The sequence below is a fragment of the Panthera leo genome, chromosome D3 (genome assembly GCF_018350215.1).
Source record: "Panthera leo isolate Ple1 chromosome D3, P.leo_Ple1_pat1.1, whole genome shotgun sequence".
Taxonomy (NCBI): Eukaryota; Metazoa; Chordata; class Mammalia; order Carnivora; family Felidae; genus Panthera; species Panthera leo.
Window position 1 is genome coordinate 9,757,501 of NC_056690.1, and position 20,273 is coordinate 9,777,773.

General features: G+C 41.4%; 2 protein-coding genes across 3 annotated transcripts in view; both read left to right on the top strand.

The window, feature by feature from the left end:
• Positions 1-16,751, top strand: part of TRAFD1 (TRAF-type zinc finger domain containing 1) — a 27,872-nt gene extending 11,121 nt beyond the window's left edge. The window contains exons 3-12 of one of the 2 annotated variants that reach the window (XM_042911738.1): positions 1,387-1,522; positions 1,632-1,685; positions 2,322-2,727; positions 3,679-3,885; positions 10,877-10,953; positions 12,395-12,625; positions 13,929-14,049; positions 14,936-15,275; positions 15,530-15,602; positions 15,826-16,751. In XM_042911738.1, the coding sequence (XP_042767672.1) occupies positions 1,387-1,522; positions 1,632-1,685; positions 2,322-2,727; positions 3,679-3,885; positions 10,877-10,953; positions 12,395-12,625; positions 13,929-14,049; positions 14,936-15,275; positions 15,530-15,602; positions 15,826-15,885 (1,705 nt within the window). In that variant the 3' untranslated portion in view covers positions 15,886-16,751. Of the gene's footprint in view, positions 1-1,386; positions 1,523-1,631; positions 1,686-2,321; positions 2,728-3,678; positions 3,886-10,876; positions 10,954-12,394; positions 12,626-13,928; positions 14,080-14,935; positions 15,276-15,529; positions 15,603-15,825 lie in introns of those variants that run through there. The other variant, XM_042911739.1, reaches the window with a different exon arrangement.
• The window catches only part of LOC122204271 (60S ribosomal protein L6-like), a 738,693-nt gene that overhangs the window by 505,033 nt on the left and 213,387 nt on the right, over positions 1-20,273 (top strand). The window lies entirely within an intron of this gene.

Here is a 20,273-nt window from a genome sequence, read left to right on the forward strand (position 1 = left end):
TCTCAAGCAGGCCCTGCACTGTCAGTACAGAGCCCAACGCAGGCTCAAACTCATGAACCATGAGATCATGACCTAAGCCAAAATCAAGAGTCAGACGCTCAACTGACTGAGCCACCCAGGCACCCCTAGATAGGATATTTAATTGGATTCCTTAAACTAAAAGAGAATGGCAAAAAGTGAGTGAGGAGACAAGATTGGGGGAAGGGATTCAGGACTTCATTTTTGTACAGTTCTGCAGTGAACTTTATATCAACAAGGACAGAGAACATGTTCCTGACCAGTATCTAGCCCACTTTGAAAGGCATCTGGGATATAAGGGAGGCAGTTCTTTCTTTCTTTCTTTTCTTTCTTTCTTTCTTTCTTTCTTTCTTTCTTTCTTTCTTTCTTTTTCTTTCTTTCTTTCTTTCTTTCTTTCTTTTCTTTCTTTCTTTCTTTCTTTCTTTCTTTCTTTCTTTCAGCTTATTTATTTTGAGAGAGAGAGTGCAAGTAGGGGTAGGGGCAGAGAAGAGAGAGAGTGAAAGAGAATCTCAAGCAGGCTCTGCACTGCCAGCATAGAGCCTGATGAGGGGTTCCGGTTTCTGAACCGTGAGATCACGACCTAAGCTGAACTCAGCTGCCCAACCAACTGAGCCACACAGGTGCCCCAGGGAGGCAGTTTTCTGTTCCCCACTGGCTATCCCAATGCTGGCATCTGCTCTTTTTGGTTTGACTTTTAGTGGAATAAAGTCTAATGAGATTAAACCTACCTCAGACTGAGAGTGAAAATAAATGGTAGGCTGTTTTGTTCTGTTTTTTTTGTTTTTGTTTTTGTTTTTTTTTTTAAACAGTCCTGGAGTGTATCATTGTGCTTGGGATCATGGATGGTTTTAGAAAAGCCTAGCTTGGGGCACCTCGGTGGCAGTCAGTTGAGTGTCCGACTTTGACTCAGGTCATGAGCTCATGGTTCGTGAGTTTGAGCCCCACATTGGACTCGCTGCTGTCAGCGCAGTCCGCCCCAGATCTCTGCTCCTCTGTCTCCCTCTCTCTGCTTCTCCCCTGCTTGTGCTCTCAAAAATAAATAAACATTTAAAAAACAATAGAGAAGCGCAGCTCATTTCTTGGTGTCTGACTTCATGTTGCTGGCTTTGATTAGCTCTGGCATGTAGAAGGTGAGGCTGAGCTTGTAAAGGTAGTACATAGTACTGATAACTCATTGTTGTGCAGAAGACTCAAAACTTTCAGGACTTCTTGAAAAGCAGGGGTAGTAACAATCTTAAGAGCTTATAATAGACTAGATTTACTAAAGAGAAGTAATGGAGACTAAAGATCAGACAAGCCAGATTTCCATGTGATACCACTGTGCAGAGGTCAGTAATGCTTGTCTTTCACTTTGATCTGTTTCTGTAGCAAGAAAGAAATTCCTGTGTTTAATTTTACCATCCATGAGATCCACTGTCAAAGGAACATTGGTATGTGTCCTATCTGCAAGGAACCGTTTCCCAAATCTGACATGGAGAGTCACATGGATACAGAACATTGTCAGGTGAACCACCCAAGCACTCAAATGTTCATAAATGTATTATACTTGCTGTTTTGCAGTAGCAAGTGATTATGTTGTCACAAAGCCAATTTATTGTCACTTCTTATCATAGGTGACCTGCAAATGTAACAAGAAGTTGGAGAAGAGGCAATTAAAGAAGCATGAGGTTAGTTTTCCTGCACCATGAAGAGAGTAGTGCGTTATCATAGGGCCAACATTACTGAGATTACTGACCTAAAAGCGTTTTATTTACAATTTCAAAATAAGTATAAAAGTTTTGTCCTTCATCTGCTGAGTCTGTATACTCTTGGGGTCATCTTCATTGGTAATTCCTGGTTTATTCAATCAATTTAAAGCCAGTGCTATATACAAATGTGCAGATTAGAGAAATCAGTGTCTTTCTAAAGAACAGCCTGTTTTCCTCATTACCAGGTATTTAAGAGATTGGAATGGTAAAGGGAAATTAGGCTGGTGTGACTTTGACAAACATATCTGGATTGCTATGCTTTTGCTATTTGCTCCTGGGTGCCTCTGATTTTAGGTTACTTTGTAATGTGTGCACAAAATGATGATAGGGTGGCTGAGTAGATTCCTTTTAAGAATTTCTTTCCCTCTGTAGAACCTGGTGACAGGGACCAAGAGGGAAGCTGTGACTCTTAAATGCATAGAAAAGCATGGCAGGCAAAGCTAGGGCTGGAAGAGAATATTGAAGTAAATATATATTTTTGGCTTTCCTTGCCCTGATTAAAACATAGGCTCTCTTAGATCTGCATATTAACTGCCTCATTACCCTGTGTTGCAGGAAACTGAGTGTCCTTTACGGCTTGCCCTTTGCCAGCACTGTGATTTGGAACTTTCTGTTCTCAAACTGAAGGACCATGAAGATTACTGTGGTGCCCGGACGGAGTTATGTGGCAATTGTGGGCGCAATGTCCTGGTGAAAGATCTGAAGACTCATCCTGAAGTTTGTGGGAGAGACGGAGAGGAAAAAAGAGATGAGGTTGCCATGCCTCCTAATGCATATGATGAGTCTTGGGGTCAAGATGGAATCTGGATTGCATCCCAGCTCCTCAGACAAATTGAGGCTCTGGACCCACCTATGAGGCTACCCCGAAGACCGCTGAGAGCCTTTGACTTGGACCTTTTCCATAGTAGGACTACCAACCAAAGGAACATGACAGCCCATTTTCCAATTCAGAATAATCTGTGTGAGTTGTGTTTGGCTTAGAAAACTGGAATGGTGTCAGAATCTCAGGGCAAATGGGAAGAGTGCTTTGGGGGCAAATAGATCTTAATTATAGAAACCTGATTGGGTCGCCTGAATCGCTCAGTCAGTTGGGCATCCAACTCTTGATTTTGCCTCATGGTGATCTCACAGTTCGTGGGATTGGGCCCCATGTTGAGCTTTGCGCTGGCAGTGTGGAGCCTGCTTGGGATGCTCTTTCTCTCCCTCTCTGTTTGCCCCTGCTTGCGTGCATGCATGCTCTTTCTCCTTCAAAATAAACATTAAACTGCAATCAGGTTTCTATTTATTTAGGTAACATTAAGAAGAATAACTTTCCTATAGATGGGAAACAGTAGAAACTCTTTGCTGTTGGATTACTGTTGGATTACAGCTAGGGTTGATGATAATGATAACAATGACAGTGACAGTGCTGTTAACAGCTAATATTTACTGAGTATACCTGATGTGCTTCAGGCATTTGTAAAGTGCTTTATATGTATTAACTGATTTAGTTGTCATAAGCAGTCTTTTGAGGGTAGGTAAGTGGCAGAGCTGGGACCTGAATTCAAGCAATCTGACGCCATGCTTCAAACCATTCTGCTATAGTGCGAGAATATATAAAATGTTAAGCATGGTGCTTGTTTCATAATTATAGTTCAATAATATTGGGTATTAATAAGAGTTTCATGCTCTACCAACTGAGCTAGCTGGACACCCATTGTATTGGGTATTAATAAAACAAAATAATAGTGGAGACTTTTATCACAGCAGACTTAATATTTGGAGTCCTATGAGAACAGGAAGGCTAGGCCTCTTTTGTTCCTGCATAGATGCCTGTAAACCTTGAATAGTTGCTCGGCATGGACTTGAGCTGAGGGGTAGCAACATCTCTAATGTATTTTGAGTACTGTTTTATTTTTTTTCTCCCATCCAGTGGAAGAACAAGAAAGGCAGGAAAGGAATAGAACCCGGCAGCCCCCAAAAGAGGGTGGTGAAGATAGTGCAAACCTGGACTTCATGTTGGCCCTAAGTCTGCAAAATGAAGGGCAGGCCCACAGCATGGCTGAGCAGGACTTCTGGAGGGCTGTATGTGGTGCAGACCAGTCCCTTGAAGGTCCCAATGCTCTGAATGACATAAAGGGTAGGTTTGTTATTTTTCTGCACTAGTCTCTGTCTCTATAGGTTTTTTTTTTTGTCTAACACCATATAATTTATATACAATTGTAAGTTTTCCATCAGATAAGATTTGCCTTTTTTGTTTTGCTTTCCCCAACTTTTTATTTGTAGAAGTTGTCAGAATAGTACAGTTCCTATCTATATACCCCTTGTTTATATTTGCCAGTTTTAGTGTTTTCCATTTATTTTATATATTTTTATTTCTACCCCTGAATCATTTGAGAATAAGTTGCAGACATAACATTTTATCCCTAAATACTTCAGCATGTATCTTAAAAACAAGGGTATTCTATGTAAACACAATACAAATACCACTCTCAGGAAATTTAACAGAGGTTCCCGACTTATACATAATGTTCTTTGGAGCTTTTTTGTTTTCAAAATCCAGGATTATACGTTGTGTTCTTTTTAGGTTTAGTTTAGCCCCCTCCACCTGTCTTTTTTTTTCTTTCTTTCTTTCTTTCTTTCAGTGCATTGGTACTTTTGAAGAGTCCAGGGCAGTTGTTTTGCAGAATATTTCTTTCCTAATTTAGATTTGTCTGATTGTTTTCCCATGTTTAGATTCAGGTTACACAGTTTTGGCAGAATTGCTATGTTGGTGATGCTGTCCTTCTCAAGATGTCAGTTTATCCTATTATTCATTAAAATGAAGTCTGTCAGGTACCTTCATTATATGGATAGCTTTTATCTTTATAATAGCTACATGCAGATTGTTATTTTGAGATTGTGGGGGAATGAGATATTTACACCATCTTTTATTTAGTAGTTTTTTGTATTCACTAAGGTTTCTTGCTTGAATCAGGTATAACTGACAATTGTGCAATAGTGATTTTGTTTTTATCCTTTGTTCTAAATAGTTATGATTCTATAAAGAACTTTGCTCCCCTCCCTGCCTGCATTTAAAAACAATTCTGGGGGCACCTGGGTGTCTCAGTTGGTTAAGTGCCTGACTCTTGATTTTGAATCAGGTCATGATCTCACAGTTCGTGGAGATCAAGCCCATGATGGGCTCCACACTGGGCACAGAGCCTGCTTAAGATTCTCTTTCACCCTCTCCCTCTCCCCTACTTGCTCGCATATGCTTGCTCACTCTCAAAACACACAAACAAACAACTTTTAAAATAAAAATAAAAATTCTGGGACACCTGGCTGGTTCAGTCGGTAGAGCCTACAATTCTTGATCTCTGGGTTGTGAGTTCAAGCCCCATGTTGGATGTAGAGGTTCCTAAAAAAAATAAAACTAAACTTCTAAAAACAAAAGTTGGGGGGCACCTGGGTGGCTCAGTCCGTTGAGCATCTGACTTCAGCTCAGGTCACGATCTCACATTTCGTTAGTTTGAGCCCCACATCAGGTTCTCTGCTGTCAGCATGTAGCTGGCTTCCGATCCCCTCTCACCCTTTCTCTCTGCCCCACCCCCTCTTGCACTCTCTCTCAAAAATAAAAAATAAATAAACATTTAAATAAAAATAGGGGCAGCTGGGTGGCTTAGTTGGTTAAGCATCTGACCAGCTCAGGTCATGATCTCACAGTCCTTGAGTTCAAGCCCCACGTTGGGCTCTGTGCTGACAGCTCACAGCCTGGAGCCTGCTTCGGATTCTTTGTCTCCCTCTGTCTCTGCCCCTCCCCTGCTTGTATTCTGTATCTCTCTCTCTCTCTCTCTCTCTCTCTCTCTCTCTCTCTCTCTCTCAAGAAAATAAACATTATTTATTTAAACATTTTTTATCCCCCCCAGATCTTTTATTTATTTTTTTTTTTAGAATTTTTTTTAACATTTATTTATTGAGAGAGAGACACTGAGCATGGGCAAGGAAGGGGCAGAGAGAGGGGGAGACACAGAATGCAAAGCAGGCTTCAGGCTCTGAGCTGTCAGCACAGAGCCCGATACGGGGCTCGAACTCACAAACTGCAAGATCATGACCTGAGCTGAAGTCCGAGCCACCCAGGCGCCCACTCCCCCACCCCCAATTTTTTAAATAAAAATAAAAGTTGGATTGTGTTCAGTAAACCATCACTTTGGGTCTCTAGTTTGGAGAACAGTATGTTTGAGGGATGCATGTCCTACATATTTAAAACGCTTGAGTTGTAAGAGATTTTGGGGACCTAAAATTACACAGCTGTCAGCTATGAGTTTTCTTCATACCACTGTATGAATAGTGACTCCAAGAATAGTAGGATACTTCTTAACATTTTGTTGATTTGGATAAAATAGGAATTGGTCCTGGTTAAAAGGGGTAAATGGTAGAGTGTCGTATGCCTTGCTTAAAGGAAGTAAATGGTAGTGTTAATAGAAACTTGGATAGGTGTTGATGTATTTTTCCTTTTAAAAAATTTTTGTAGTTTCTAATAAGTTAATTTAAAAAATAGGGGTGCCTGGGTGGCTCAGTCGGTTGAGCCTCTGACTTCGGCTGGGGCCATGATATCATGGTTCGTGAGTTCGAGCCCCACGTTGGGCTCTGTGCGGACAGCTCAGAGCTTGGAGCCTGCTTTGGATTCTGTGTTTCCCTCTCCCTCCCTTTCTTTCTCTCTCTCTCTCTCTCTCTCTCTCTCTCTCTCTGCCTACCCTCCCCTGCTCACACTTTTTCTCTCTCAAAAATAAGTAAGCATTAAAAAAATTCTTTTTAATAGTAAATATATGTAAAATATTTTGTTTTTATGATCTACTCTAGATAGTGACTGGTTAACATGTAAATTCATGTAAATTCAAAGATTGAATAAAGGGATGAGTCTGGCTCCTTAGAGGGTGATGTCCCCACAGATTGGAAAAACACTATTTTCGGCTGTATTTTCTTCCTTAAGAAAATGTTCTTTGTATTATAGAAGGTTTTTTCAATTGAAGTATAGTTGACATTAAGTTAGTTTCAGGTGTACAACCTAGTGATGCAACAATTATATACATTATGAAATGTTTACTACAGTAAATTACAAGTTATTAACTATATTCCCTATGTTATACTTCCCATCCCCGTGAGTAGAAAACATTTTAAAACAATTTGCATATGTAATAAAAATGATTGTGTATAAATCAAATAGGTGAATTGCATTATATGTAAATTATATCCCAATCTGTTAAAGAAGAAAGGTAAAAATAATTAAAAAAAATGAACGTTGTAAAAGAGTGTAAGAGGGAGTTTAAGTTTTGTCTTTACCCACTGAAAACAGTCTCCTGGTTCTCCCCCGAGGTTACCACTTTCAGCAGGTAATTAGGTGACCTTATAGTCCTTGTGTATAAAAGGATGTGAATGTGTAATATAATGAGATTGTTTAAAAGCTGGTTTCATTAGAGAGGCATCCTGCATTTTGGGGAGCAGTACAAGGCTTCCCATTGTAATGTTTAGCTTTGAATTCTTTTCATTTCAACAACCTTTTATGGTATGCTGATACCTTTGATTTCTTTTTTTTTTTTTTTTTTTTTACATTTTATTCATTTTCAAGAGAGAGAGAGAGAGCACAAGTGGGGGAGAGGCAGAGAGAGAGGGAGACACAGAATCCAAAGCAGGCTCCAGGCTCTGAGCTGTCAGCACAGAGCCTGACGCAGGGCTCAAACTCAGAAACCATGAGCTGAGCCTAAGTTGGATGCTTAACCGACTGAGCCACCCAGGGCCCCACGTTTGATTTGTTTTTTACCTAATAGTTGCTGTTTCTTCCCTTAGGAAAATGCCCTAGCCCCAAAGAAAGCCTTTTCCAAACTCTAAGCAGTATCTTTTTTTTAAACTTTATTTATCTTGAGAGAGAGAAAGAGCGTGCACGTATGCACACGTGAGCATGGTAGGGGCAGACAGAGAATCCCAAGCAGGGTTTGTGCTATCAGTGTGGAGCCTGACTTGGGGCTCCATCTCATGAACTGTGAGATCATGACCTGAGCCAAAACCAAGAGTCACACACTTACCTGGACGCTTAACCACCTAAGCCACCCAGGCACACCTAAGCAGCGTCTTTTAATGTGAGTCCCTTGTCAACTGTTCAGACTTGACTTTCATGGTATGGAAGAAAGTAAGAGGCAGTAGCATAGTAGTCACAAGTGAAGACTGGGTTCAGTGTAGTTTCCTTTATTTTCTCCTTTCTGGTTATTTATTAGATTGTTTTATTGACTTTTGTTTGCTTGTTTCATTCCATTTTTCCTCTCGTATGGAATTTATGTTCTCTGTCGCTATTCTTGTCATGGTTGCCCTGGAAATTTCAACATGTTTATTTTAACAAAGACTGAATCTTAGTGATAAAGTTCTCCCAATTAATACAGTGCCCTCAGAATTAGGATTACCCATTTATGACTTAAAAATTACTGGGGTGCCTGGGTGGCTTAGGTTAGGCGTCTGACTTCGGCTCAGGTCATGATCTTACAGTGCATGTGTTTGAGCCCCGTGTCAGGCTCTGTGCTGACAGCTCAGAGCCTGGAGCCTGCTTCCGATTCTGTATCTGCCTCTCTGTCCTTCCCCCGCTTGCACTCTGTCTCTGTCTCTCTCTCTCTCTCTCTCTCAAAAATAAATAAATGTTAAATTTTTTTTTTTTTTTTTTTTTTTTTAATTACTGATGTGGGGGCACCTGGGTGGCTCCATCAGTTAAGCGTCTGACTTTTGCTCAGGTAATGAGCTTGCAGTGTGTGTTCGAGCCCCATGTTGGGCGCTGTGTAGACAGCTCAGCCTGGAGCCTGCTTCAGATTCTGTATGCCCCTCCCCCAATAAACATTAAAAAAACCCCAAAAACCCATGTGTTAGTGTTCTCTCTTATTTTCTTTTTGACACCATGATGTAGGCATTTCTTGTTTTATATACTCATTATATTTATTTGTACTTATTACATGTTTACTTTTTTTTTTTTTTTTTTTGCTCACCCATTCTTGCATGTTTCTCAGAACTTCCTTCTAGGATAAATTTCTTCCTAAGGTATATTCTTTGGAAATTCTATTGGAAGTGTCTGTTGATTGTAAATTCTGTATTTCTGTTTGTCTGAAAATATCTTTATTTTTTTTATGTGATAGTTTCTCTGGTAATAACAATTCTACCTTGCCAATTATTTTGTCTTCATTCTTGGAAGATATTCTATTTCTTGGCTTCTGTTGTTGCCTATAGAGAAGTCATCTATTAGTGTTATTTCTATAAGCTTTCCTTTTTTTTAATTTCAATAACTTTTTTAAAATTTCTGTAATTTTCTTTTCTGTCTGGCTGATTTTAAGATCTTTTTGGCTTTTAGGTTATGCAGTTTCTCTGGCTTTACATCTCTAGGGTTTTGCTAGCTTTCCTGATTTGTATTTTTCATCTGTATGGAAAATTGTTATCTGTTACTTTGTTGATTATTGCTTGTCGTCCATTCTTTGTAGTCTCTTCATTTTCTTTTTTCTTTCTTTTTTAAAGTAAGCTTTATGCCCAGTGTGGCGCTTGTACTCATGACCCCAAAATCAAGAGTTGCATGCTCTACCAGCTGAGCCAGCCGGGCACCCTGTTTGTAGTCTTCTCTTGAATTCTGTTTAGATGTGTTAGTTTTTGCTCTGTCCTCCCTGTTTCTTACATTTTCTGTTTCTTTGTCCTCTGTGGGGCATTCTGGGCAACTTCTTAACTGTCTGCTTTCTAATCTGTTGTTCAATATGTCCATTGAGGTTTTCACTTCAGTGATTATATACTTTTCATTTATTCTATTTGAGTTCCATTTGGTTCTTTTTTCTTCACTGTGTCTTCTCGTATTTTAAATAATCTCTTATATCTGGGATAGTCCTAATTCCATTTTAAACATAGCTTTAAACATTTTTAAATATACTTATTTTTCTATAGTGTCTGAAAATATATCTGAAGTCTTTTTTTTTTTTTTTTTTTTTTTTTTTTTTTTTTTTTGCTATTTGTTGTTTCTGCTGTCATGGTGGCTTGCTGCCTCCTGCATGTGTGCCCATGTGTTTTAACAGTTTTTCTGCCGTGTTCTCCTAAGAGTATTTATATGTGCTTCTGGCAGGTGCCTAGCGATACTACTGACTGAGATCATTTTAAATTGAATTTTAGGTTGGCTTGGGTTTTTAAGAATTATAAACATGAGTTTATATAAAACCAGAAGTGTAGATTCTAGACTCAAACCCATGTAAAGGCCAAACTTAGTTACTGTTTCTTGGTGGAGACTTCTTTCTCCTACCCAGAGTGAAGACCTAGGTCATCCTCTCATTGTTCACCCTCCAGTTCAGCAGTTTTGCTGAAGCTGTTGTGTTTGGGGAATCCTGGACTTAAACCTCTTATTTATTTGCCCTCTTAAGTTACTTTTATTGAGCATCTTTTTTTTTTTTTTTTTTGGTATTTTGTACTGGGAGAGTTTTGCTTGTTTGTTTTCATTTTATTCTTGAGAGAGAGAAAGAGAGCGTGTGCGCTTGAATGCATGAGAGTGGGGGAGGGGCAGAGAGAGAGGGAGACACAGAATCTGAAGTGAAGTAGGTTCCAGACTTTGAGCTGTCAGCACAGAGCCCAAGTTGGGACTCAAACTCATGAATGGTGAGATCATGACCTGAGCCGAAGTCCGATGGTTAACTGACTGAGCCACCCAGGTGCCCCTGGGAGAGTTTTTCAGGATATTTGTCTTTCAGTCATAAGCAGGCCTCAACTTACTGATCTGTAAAATGAGAGTAATGTAGGATCTCCATAAGTTTTCTTGGGGGACAGAAATACTGCACAGAAGCCTTTAGATTAGTGCCTAGAGTTAGTACACATTTGAATTCTTCCTTAATTAGAGTAGTGGGTAAGTAATCACTTTATTCCTACTCAGGAAATGGTGACAAAGCAATCTCTTTTTTCATAGTGGAAGTTTTTTTTGCCTAGCGCCTGTCTCTTAGATGGTTTCCCTTTGAGGATTTATAGCCCCACAAATTGCTATATATAAGAAATGTCAAAGGAAGTTGGACTTTTATACAAAACTTCACAAGGGAGATAAAAGGTTGAATTGAGTTTGTTTTTGTTCATTGAGTCTGACTGTATGGCCTGATACCTAGGTACGGCTGACCGGACCATGTTGCCTTGTGAATTCTGTGAGGAGCTCTACCCAGAGGAACTGCTGATTGACCATCAGGTGTGTTGTGAATTACTTGAGGAATATGTGCAGGTCATCGTTGGTGTTGGAGACCACATGAGATCTTGAGCAAACTATTTTAATGCACCTGTGGCAGAAGTGGCAACTGTATTTCTTAACATGGCATGACTGACCTACAGATTTGAAAACTCTGCCTTGTTCCCTCTTGGAAAAAGTAATGTTCATTCCGGCAGGCCCGCTTGCTCCTCCCATTCTGTGGTCACTAGTGTACATCTCTACTGACCATCTTATAAGCTGGTCTCATCTCATGCCACATTTTGATGTATTGGAGGCATACTGAAGTCCTTGCAGTTCCCTGGAAGGATTAAGGGTTTTTTTTTGCACTTGACTTTTTCTGCCTGCAAGGTGTGTGGCCATCCATCCTGTCTCCCCAACACACTCAACAGTGCAGACTCCTTGCTCATGGACTTAGTTCTCGCATGACTTTCAGGAAACTATCCTAAGTTCTGAAGGCTAGGTCAGAAGTCCCACTCTTTGAAAGTGCTGTGCCTGCTTCTCTTTTAGCCTGTCACCCTGTGGTATGGGCTCCTGATGCCCTGTTGGTCTGCACCACTAGGCTGAGTTTTTTGAGGAGGTTCTGTGTTTTCCTAGCTACTGAATCTCTCAATACCTGGTATATGAAAGGTGTCATATTCTTTTTGAATGGTTGAAAGTTCTTGAGCCATTTAGGAATGGTTAGAGAATAGCCTTTGTGTTTGAGGATTACCTGGTGGAGGGAACCATTCCATAACTATTAATCCCTGTGCTCTAGGTGGAACATATGTGCCCCCTCCATAAGTGGAATAGTAACAGTATTTGAATACATCCAGTTTTTGTCTTGGGAGGAGCATAAGAAAACCCGTTAATAGGGATAACAGCCTCTCTTATTCTGTGGTTGTGGGGAGAATCTTCAATCTTTTCAACTTAAAAAGAATAATCAAAAACAACCGCCTCCCCCCCCCCCCCCCCCCAAATAAAAAGAATAATCACTGGGTTGCTTGGCTGGCTCAGTTGGTAGAGAGGTGACTGTTGATCTCAGGTTTATAAGTTCAAGCCCCATGTTGGGTGTAGAGATTACTTAAAAATAAAATATTTTTTTTTTTTTTGAAATGTATTTAATCTCTATACCCAACATAGGGCTTGAACTCCTGATCCCAAGATCAAGAGTAAGATATTCTGACTGAGCCAGCCAGGAACCCCAAAAATGAAATATCTAAAGAAAAAATAACATGAACACAGTAAAAAAAATACAAAACAGCAGAAATATTAAAAATAAAAGTAGAGTGTTTCATCTGCGTTTGCCCTAACTCACCCTTTTTAGTCTCTCTCCCCAATATTAAGCATTATTAACATTTTGTGACTTTTAGATAATGATTTAGGAATGTAGTGTTTTCCTTAACTTCTACTTTTTTTTTTTTTTAATCTATGTGTTTTGAGACAGACAAGCTGTAACCCTTCCTGTGCCTTACCTTCACTCAGTATGGGCAGCACTCCCCCCAAAGAGGTGGAGGACCCTGATGTCATCTTCCAAAAGTTTTTGCAGCAGGCTGCAAGTAACCAGTTAGACTCTTTGATGGGCCTGAGCAATTCACCCCCTGTAGAGGATAGCGTCATCATCCCGTGTGAATTCTGTGGGGTACAGCTGGAGGAGGAGGTGCTGTTCCATCACCAGGTAAGAGTCTCTAGAGGACCTGTCCACTTCATTCCATGCAGATCCTCTGAGTAAACCTGAGACTTTTAGAACTGAGAATGCTTCTTTAGCTTTTAAGTTGCATGTAAACCTGACCTGGCTATTGGCCATGCCCTGTTCTGTGAGCTATCAAAGGGGTCTACTACCTCAGGCTTTCAGACATTCTCTACCTCTGTCAACTAAAACCATAATGTCATTAGCTGAGGACCTAGGAGCCAGGACTCCATTTAAGCAAGCATCCTGGACCTGCCAAAAAAGATTTGGATGCGAGGTTCCCTGAGATCACTGACCAACATTTTATTTTTGACAAGGCAGTTTCTTCCTTTTGGTGGCATTTGAGTCTCTAATTCCAGGAGACCTGAAGGTCTGGTTCTGGCTTTACCTTTATGTTTGACCTTGGATAGGTTCTGTCCCTTCACTGGGGATGTCTGTAAATGAGGGAATTAGACTAGACAGTCTAAAGTTATTTTTCAGGAGCTCTCCTACGTGGCTTAGTTGGTTAAGCGTTCCACATCGGCTCAGGTCATGATCTTGCGGTTTGTGAGTTCGAGCCCCGCGACGGGCTCTGTGCTGACAGTTCAGAGCCTGGAACCTGTTTCAGATTCTGTGTCTCCCTCTCTCTCTGCCCCTTCCCCACTTGTGCTCTGTCTCTTTTCTCTCTCTCTCTCTCTCTCTCTCTCTCTCTCTCTCTCTCTCTCTCAAAAATAAATAAACATTTGAAAATAAATAAAGTGCTTTTTCAGCTTTGCAGTCTAGGATTCCAACCTGTTGGTAAAAAATATATTCTCTGTCTAGTCTTGTTTGTTATGAGAAGCTACTCCTGGAGCTGTGTTCAGCGTCATTTATGTAGTTGGTCTGATATAGCTGTTGCTAGAACATGACACGTTTCTATAAGAAAGCATCTGCTTTTAGATCAAGCAGTACATAAGTAACTACTTGTTGTCTCCAAGGAGATACTATGAAAGAAGTAACCGTGTAGATCCTCTTTGATCAAAGTATTGATGTGCTTTTCTGGGTTCCTGAGATCAACCCTTCCCTTATCCTAGTAGAAATCAGAGTGCTTCTCTTAGTGCCTTAGGTGCTAATGGGAATGATTGAGCCATTCCAGATGTGTTTCCTCTTAGTCCTGGGCCCTTTTTCACGGTGGTTGTCGAAGTTGTATCTGTCTCCTCCCTCCCCCCATAAGGTGTGTTTGCCCAACCTGCCATTCCTTCCTTTCCTCCTGTTGTTCCCTCTCTTAGGGTTAACTCAATTCTGAAGTACAAATTCTGTTTTTTCTTGTCAGGACCAGTGTGACCAACGTCCAGCCACAGCAAACAACCATGTGACGGAGGGGATTCCTAGACAGGATTTCCAGCATCCAGAGACTTCACCAGAGCTGCCCAAGAGGCGTGTCAGACACCAGGGTATTAGCCAGGGCTGAGCCAAGGCCACAGGTCTGCTGCTGGCTCAGGCCTGCTTACCACTTGTCATCTGCTACTCTAACATGGGGGTTACCTGAATTCTGAATTCCCAAGCACAGTAGGATCTCACTGGGGTCTCTCTTGAGGCTAGTTGTGGTCCCATGTTAGACTGAGCTGTCTCAAGTGTATTATAGGGTAATGGCTTTGGGGACAGCCATGAGAAAGGCTCATCAGTGCTTATTCAGCTGCAGGTCTTCTATCTGTGCAGTTGATAATTTGGAAATAATTTTCAGATCTTACTGTGTCTGCACTGGGTCCCTGTTTCTAGTTTAGGGTACTCAAGTTCATTAGTAATAATATTATTTAAGAACCGCATGTCTGGGGGGTCCTTGGATGGCTGTCGGTTAAGTGTCCAACTTTGGCTCAGGTCATGATCTCATGGCTTGTGAGTTCGAGCCCTGCTTCAGGCTCTACTGTCAGCGCAGAACCTGCTTCTGATCCTCTGTCTCTGTCTTTCTCTACCCCTCCCCCATTAGAGCACATGCACACTCTCAAAAATAGACATTAAAAAAAAACCCAAAAACCCGCATGACTAGGCAAGTAAGCTGTTTTTTAAACCTAACCATTACAAAGCCAATTACAAATTATTTTTCGAGGTTTGCTGGCACACCATTGTTGAATACTCAGGAAGACTGTGTTTGAGGACCCAGGTAATAAGTGTGGACAAAATAAGTCAGGACCCAAACCTGTCCTGAAGATGTGGGTTTCAGCAGTCTTTAGGGCTAAGGCAGTTCTCTTCTACCCAGAATTCTATTACTCCTGCCCCAAATCCAGCACTAATAGCAAGAGTAGGCTTTTCCCTAAAACTGGTGCTTTTTTCTCTTCTCAGGAGATCTGTCTTCTGGTTACATGGATGATATCAAGCAGGAAATGGCTAAAGGGCCCACCTACCCTCTTCCCCCCAGCAGACCCATTAACAATATGACAGCTACCTGTAACCGACTGTCAACATCCACATCAAGCCCCAGACCTGGGTGCCAGCCCAGTCCTCCTCGCATACTGAAGCTCAACAACTTAGACAGCCAAGACAGCCGGGGGCGGAATCGAAACAGCCATAACTCGGCCATGGCCACTGGACATGCTCCAGTGATTCACCCGGTGCGAAATCTCTACCCAGAAAACCTCGTACCCTCCTTCCCCCGTGGGCCTTCCGGGAGATACGGAGCAAGGTAAGAATCAGTAGCCCAGGAGTGGAGCTTGGGAATAGCTCGGGAGAACATAGTGGGAGTGTGTGGACTTTTGTGTGTATTGTGACCTGATTCCAACATGTTCTTTTGCTATTGGTGGGTTTTCCGTTGCTCATTTGTTTGGTCTGCTGGCAGAAAGCTGCTTTTGTCTGGTTCCAGCTGTTTTTGTTCTCTCCCGAGTTTTCTGACTTATTCAGCAACCTCTCAGGTACTAGTTTCCAATCCTTCTCTTTCAGTGGTAGGAGTGAGGGTGGCAGGAACTCGCGGGTCACCTCCACAGCCGCCAACTACCGCAACAGAACTGCAAAGGTAATTGGGGATCCAGCCCATGATGCTCAGCTAGGACTCAGAAATGGGTGGAACTGGTGTGGTTCTTGAAGTCAGAGGTGAGCGGTCAGGCATTCGTGGCCAAAGGGCTGTTCTTTTGGCTTTGGATGAGGAGGTTTCCATAGAAGTTTGACATCTCCAGGGCTCTAAAGGAGGAGGACTGCTTTTTCACTTCCTGCTTTCTACTTTGTGTTCTGTCGTTCAGGCAAAAACCCCCAAGCAGCAGGGAGCTGGGGATGCAGAGGAGGAAGAAGAGGAGGAGTAATGGCGTCGGCAAAGAACCTGCACGTTGGTTCCATCTTCTCTGCACAGCAGCACTTGCCGCAGTTCAGGCCCCACCTCTTGGGCTCTATGGGCAGGGGAGATTTTACAGATTTTAACTTTTTCTAGGTTATGGCCATTTTGTGTCTTTTGAGATTGTGCTGTGGGAGTTTGAAGGTTTGGGGGAGGGTTAGCAGGGAGGCTGTTGAGAAATGTTTCAGCTTTAGCTGCTGCCTGCCTTTTGGCCTCACAGAAATACAGTGTATGGCCTCTCAGCCCACCAGGGCTCCATCTTTTGACATACTATTACCACTGCTTCTTGGTGCTGTATGGTCCTGGTGGAAAGAGGAGAGAAAAGGTTCTGGAAACCTGGTACTCACCAGTGGAGTGATTCTCTTCCCTGCTGGGGCCTCGATCTGGGAACTTTTAGGTAACCTCTCCTGTGTACTGGCCCTCCGCACTCTAGAATTTGGGCCTCTGGTATGTATGGAGGCACCTGGTAGAGTGTTCAGGCCAGTTGCAATATATGTTAGGAACAAGGCTTTTGGAGATGAGTTGAGCTAGAGGTGAGCGCACTAGAGGCTTTGTTTTAATCTGCTTCTTCGGCATTTGGCACAACTGCCTTCTGTTTCTGGTGGGGAGCACGGCTCCTTTTTCTTTACTGCCTTCGGCTGGAGAAGGCTGGGGGCTCCCTGTTGCCACCAGGGCCATGCTGGGCTCTGCCGGGATCAGGCCTGAGGCCTAAGCTCCGTGGCTTGCTCTGAAAACCAAGTATCAGAGCCCCTTCCCCTCTTTTTATTTTACTACTACCACTACTACTACTATTATTAACATCCTTGTAATAGAAATAAAGTTTGTACTTGGAGTTCAGTGGAGTCTTGTGGTTCCTTCTCCTTTGCCCTCTGTAGAGACCTGAGGGATGACAGAGTAGGCGAGAGTCGGCCCTGAGTATGGGGAAAGGTGAGCAGGACTAGGCTTTCTCTGTGCTTCCTGGAGCCCTAGCAGTTCTAGCATAAGCTGCTTCTCAGTGCCAGACATTCATTATATAGTTTTCTATTGGATTTCAAAGAAACTGGCAGTTTCTGCAGCTCTGGTTGTGATTTGGCATGGGGGCGGAGTTGCCTCCAACTGAATCGAGAAAGGCAGATTCCTTAAAAGCCTCTTTTCTCATAGCGGTTGAGTCTTAGTAGAATTATTCATTACCCTTCAGCACCTCACAGTTTGCATAGGACCTCAGGTCATTTTGAGCTCCTTTGTTTTTCCCCTCACAACCTAGTGGGGGTGGGGAAAGAGGGAAAAATTGTCCCTTTTCATAGGTAAAAAGGAGTGACCTGCATAAGGCTATGCAGATAATTCACAGCAGTGCTAGGACTCAAATCCAGGTCTGAGCTATTCTGAGAGAAACAAGCTAGATTAGAAAAAAGAATATATAACTATAGGGATTTTTTTGTATATTATATGTCAGTTAAAATCAGTCCATTAGCTCAGAGACCTTCTTGTGTCAGGTGAAAGAAGCTGGAAAGACTGAGAGACTTGTACCATTTCTGGCATGATTGAAAATCCCCCTGGAGGGGGTGGGTGGTACCTGAGTAACTCCGTCGGTTAAGTGTCCAACTTTGGCTCAGGTCACGATCTCATGGTTTGTGAGTTTGAGTCCCGCATCAGGCTCTGTGCTGACATCTCAGAGCCTGGAGCCTCCTTCGGATTCTGTGTCTCCCTCTCTCTCTGTCCCTCCCTGGCTTGTAAGTGCTTGCACGTGTACTCTCTCCCTTTCTAAAAAAATAAACATTAAAAAAAATAGAAAAAAATTCTCTTCCCCCCCCCCCCCCCCCCCCCCCCCCCCCCCCCCCCCCCCGCTGCCCATCTCCTTCTCGTGTTCTCTCTTTCTCTCTCAAAAAAAAAAAAAGAAAAAAAAAAAGTCACTAACACTCATACCTTCTACTCCCATTCAACATCTCCAGGCTTTCACCTTGTTTCTACTCACTCACTGTCTGTGGGCAACCAATCTTACTAGTTTCTGTTTTATTCACTTTTCTCCCCCTAAACTGTCTTCTTGTTTCTTTTTGCCAAAATAACCAAACACATGTGTATGTTCTTATTTTTTTTCTCTTACACCAGAGGTAGCATATTATACTCTTGAACTTTGATTTTTTCACTTAATAACATTTTCTCAAGATTACCTCTTTGTATATATGTCAGTTATGGCTCAATTTAAAAAATCGCTTCATTGTGTGGATGTACTGTGTTTTATTCTCCTATGTATGTTGCTTAGGTTGTTTTCAAAATCTTATTAAAAATAATGTTTCAGTGAATACATTTGTTTCCTTATTTGTGATAAGCAGAATTTTAAGTTGGCCCTGAAGATTCCGGATTCCTGGTGTACATGGTATATATGTAATATTCATTTACATGGTGTACATGTAATTCCTTTCCCTTGGGTGTTGGCAGGACTGTGACTATGATTGATATAGTATGACAAAACCACGAATGTGTAAATAAAGCCTCAAATCAGTTGGCTCTGAATGAATAAAGGATCATTTTGAGTGGGCCTGACCTAATCAGATGAGCCCTTAAAAAGGGACTGTGAGAAATAGACCAATTTCTTAAAAACCGTAAATAAGTATGATACAGTTTATCAGTTTTAACAGATATAGCTGTTCAGGTTTTCTGTTTCTTCTTGAGTGAACTTTGGTATTGTCTTTCAAAGAATTTGTCCATTTCAGTAAGTTAATTTATTGGCATAAAGGTGTTCATAATATAACCTTATTTGAAAATATCTGTAAAATCTGTAGTGATGTCACTTCTCTCATTTTTTGATGTTGATCATTTGTTTTCTCTTTTCCCAATCTGTTTGGCTAGAGCAGAGATCCTCAAACTTTTTCTTTCTTAAAAGGCCAAATAGTCAATATTTAGGCCATATAGTCCGAATTGCAATTACTCGGCAATGCTGTTAGAGAGTAAACACAGCTCTATGGGTGAGGCTTCCAGTGAGACTTTATTTACAAAAACAAGCAGCTGGATTATGAGCCATAGCATGGCAACCCTGGGTTAGAGATTTATCAGTTATATTGATCTCAAAAAATCAACTTGGGTTCCGTTGATTCCCTTTACTGGTTTTCTGTTTCCATTTCATTATTTTCTATTCTGATCTTTTGTTTTTTCTTCGATTCTGATCTTTATTTGCTTTCTTCTGCTTACTTTGAGCTTCTTTCTTGTTTAGTTTAAGGTCAAAGCTGAGATCATTCATTTGAGACCTTTTTTTTTTTTGTAATATAAGTGTTTGGTGCTATAAATTTCCCTAAGAACTGCTTTACCTGTGTTTCATATGCTTTGGTGTCTTTTTGTTTTCATCCAGTTCAGAATACATTGATTTCTTTATCCTCTGGGCTATTAGTTTATACTATTTGGATATTTTCCAGATTTTTTAAAATTTTATTTATTTTGAGAGAGAGAGAGAGTGTAAACACACACGATTGGGTGAGGGGCAGAGAGAGAATCCGAAGCAGGCTCTGCACTGTGAGCATGGAGCCTGATGTGGGGCTTGGGGCTCAAACTCACAAACCCTGATATCATGAGCTGAAATCAAGAGTTAGACACTTATGGCCAACTAAACTTTGACAAAGCAGGAAAGAATATCCAATGGAATAAAGACAGTCTCTTCAGCAAATGGTGTTGGAAAACTGGACAGTGACATGCAGAAAAATGAACCTGGACCACTGTCTTACACCATACACAAAAATAAACTCAAAATGGATGAAAGACCTAAATGTAAGACAGGAAGCCATCAAAATCCTAGAGGAGAAGGCAGGCAAAAACCTCTTTGACCTCAGCCACAGCAACTTCTTACTCAACACTGTCTCCAGAGGCAAGGGAAACAAAAGCAAAAATGAACTGCTGGGACCTCATCAACATAAAAAGCTTCCGCACAGTGAAGGAAACAATCAGCAAAACAAAAAGGCAACCAACAGAATGAGAGAAGATATTTGCAAACGACATATCAGGTAAAGGGTTAGTATCCAAAATCTGTAAAGAACTTACCAAACTCAACACCCAAAAAACAAATAATCCAGTGAAGAAATGGGCAAAAGACATGAATAGACAATTCTCCAAAGAAGACATCCAGATGGCTAACAGACACATGAAAAAATGCTCAACATCATTCATCATCAGGGAAATACAAATCAAAACCACAATGAGATACCACTTTACCTGTCAGAATGGCTAAAATGAACAACATAGGCAATGACAGATGTTGGTGAGAATGCAGAGAAAGAGGATCTCTTTTGCACTGCTGGTGGGAATGCAAAGTGGTGCAGCCACTCTGGAAAACAGAATGGAGTTTTCTCAAAAAATTAAAAATTGATCTAGCCTACAACCCAGCAATTGCACTAC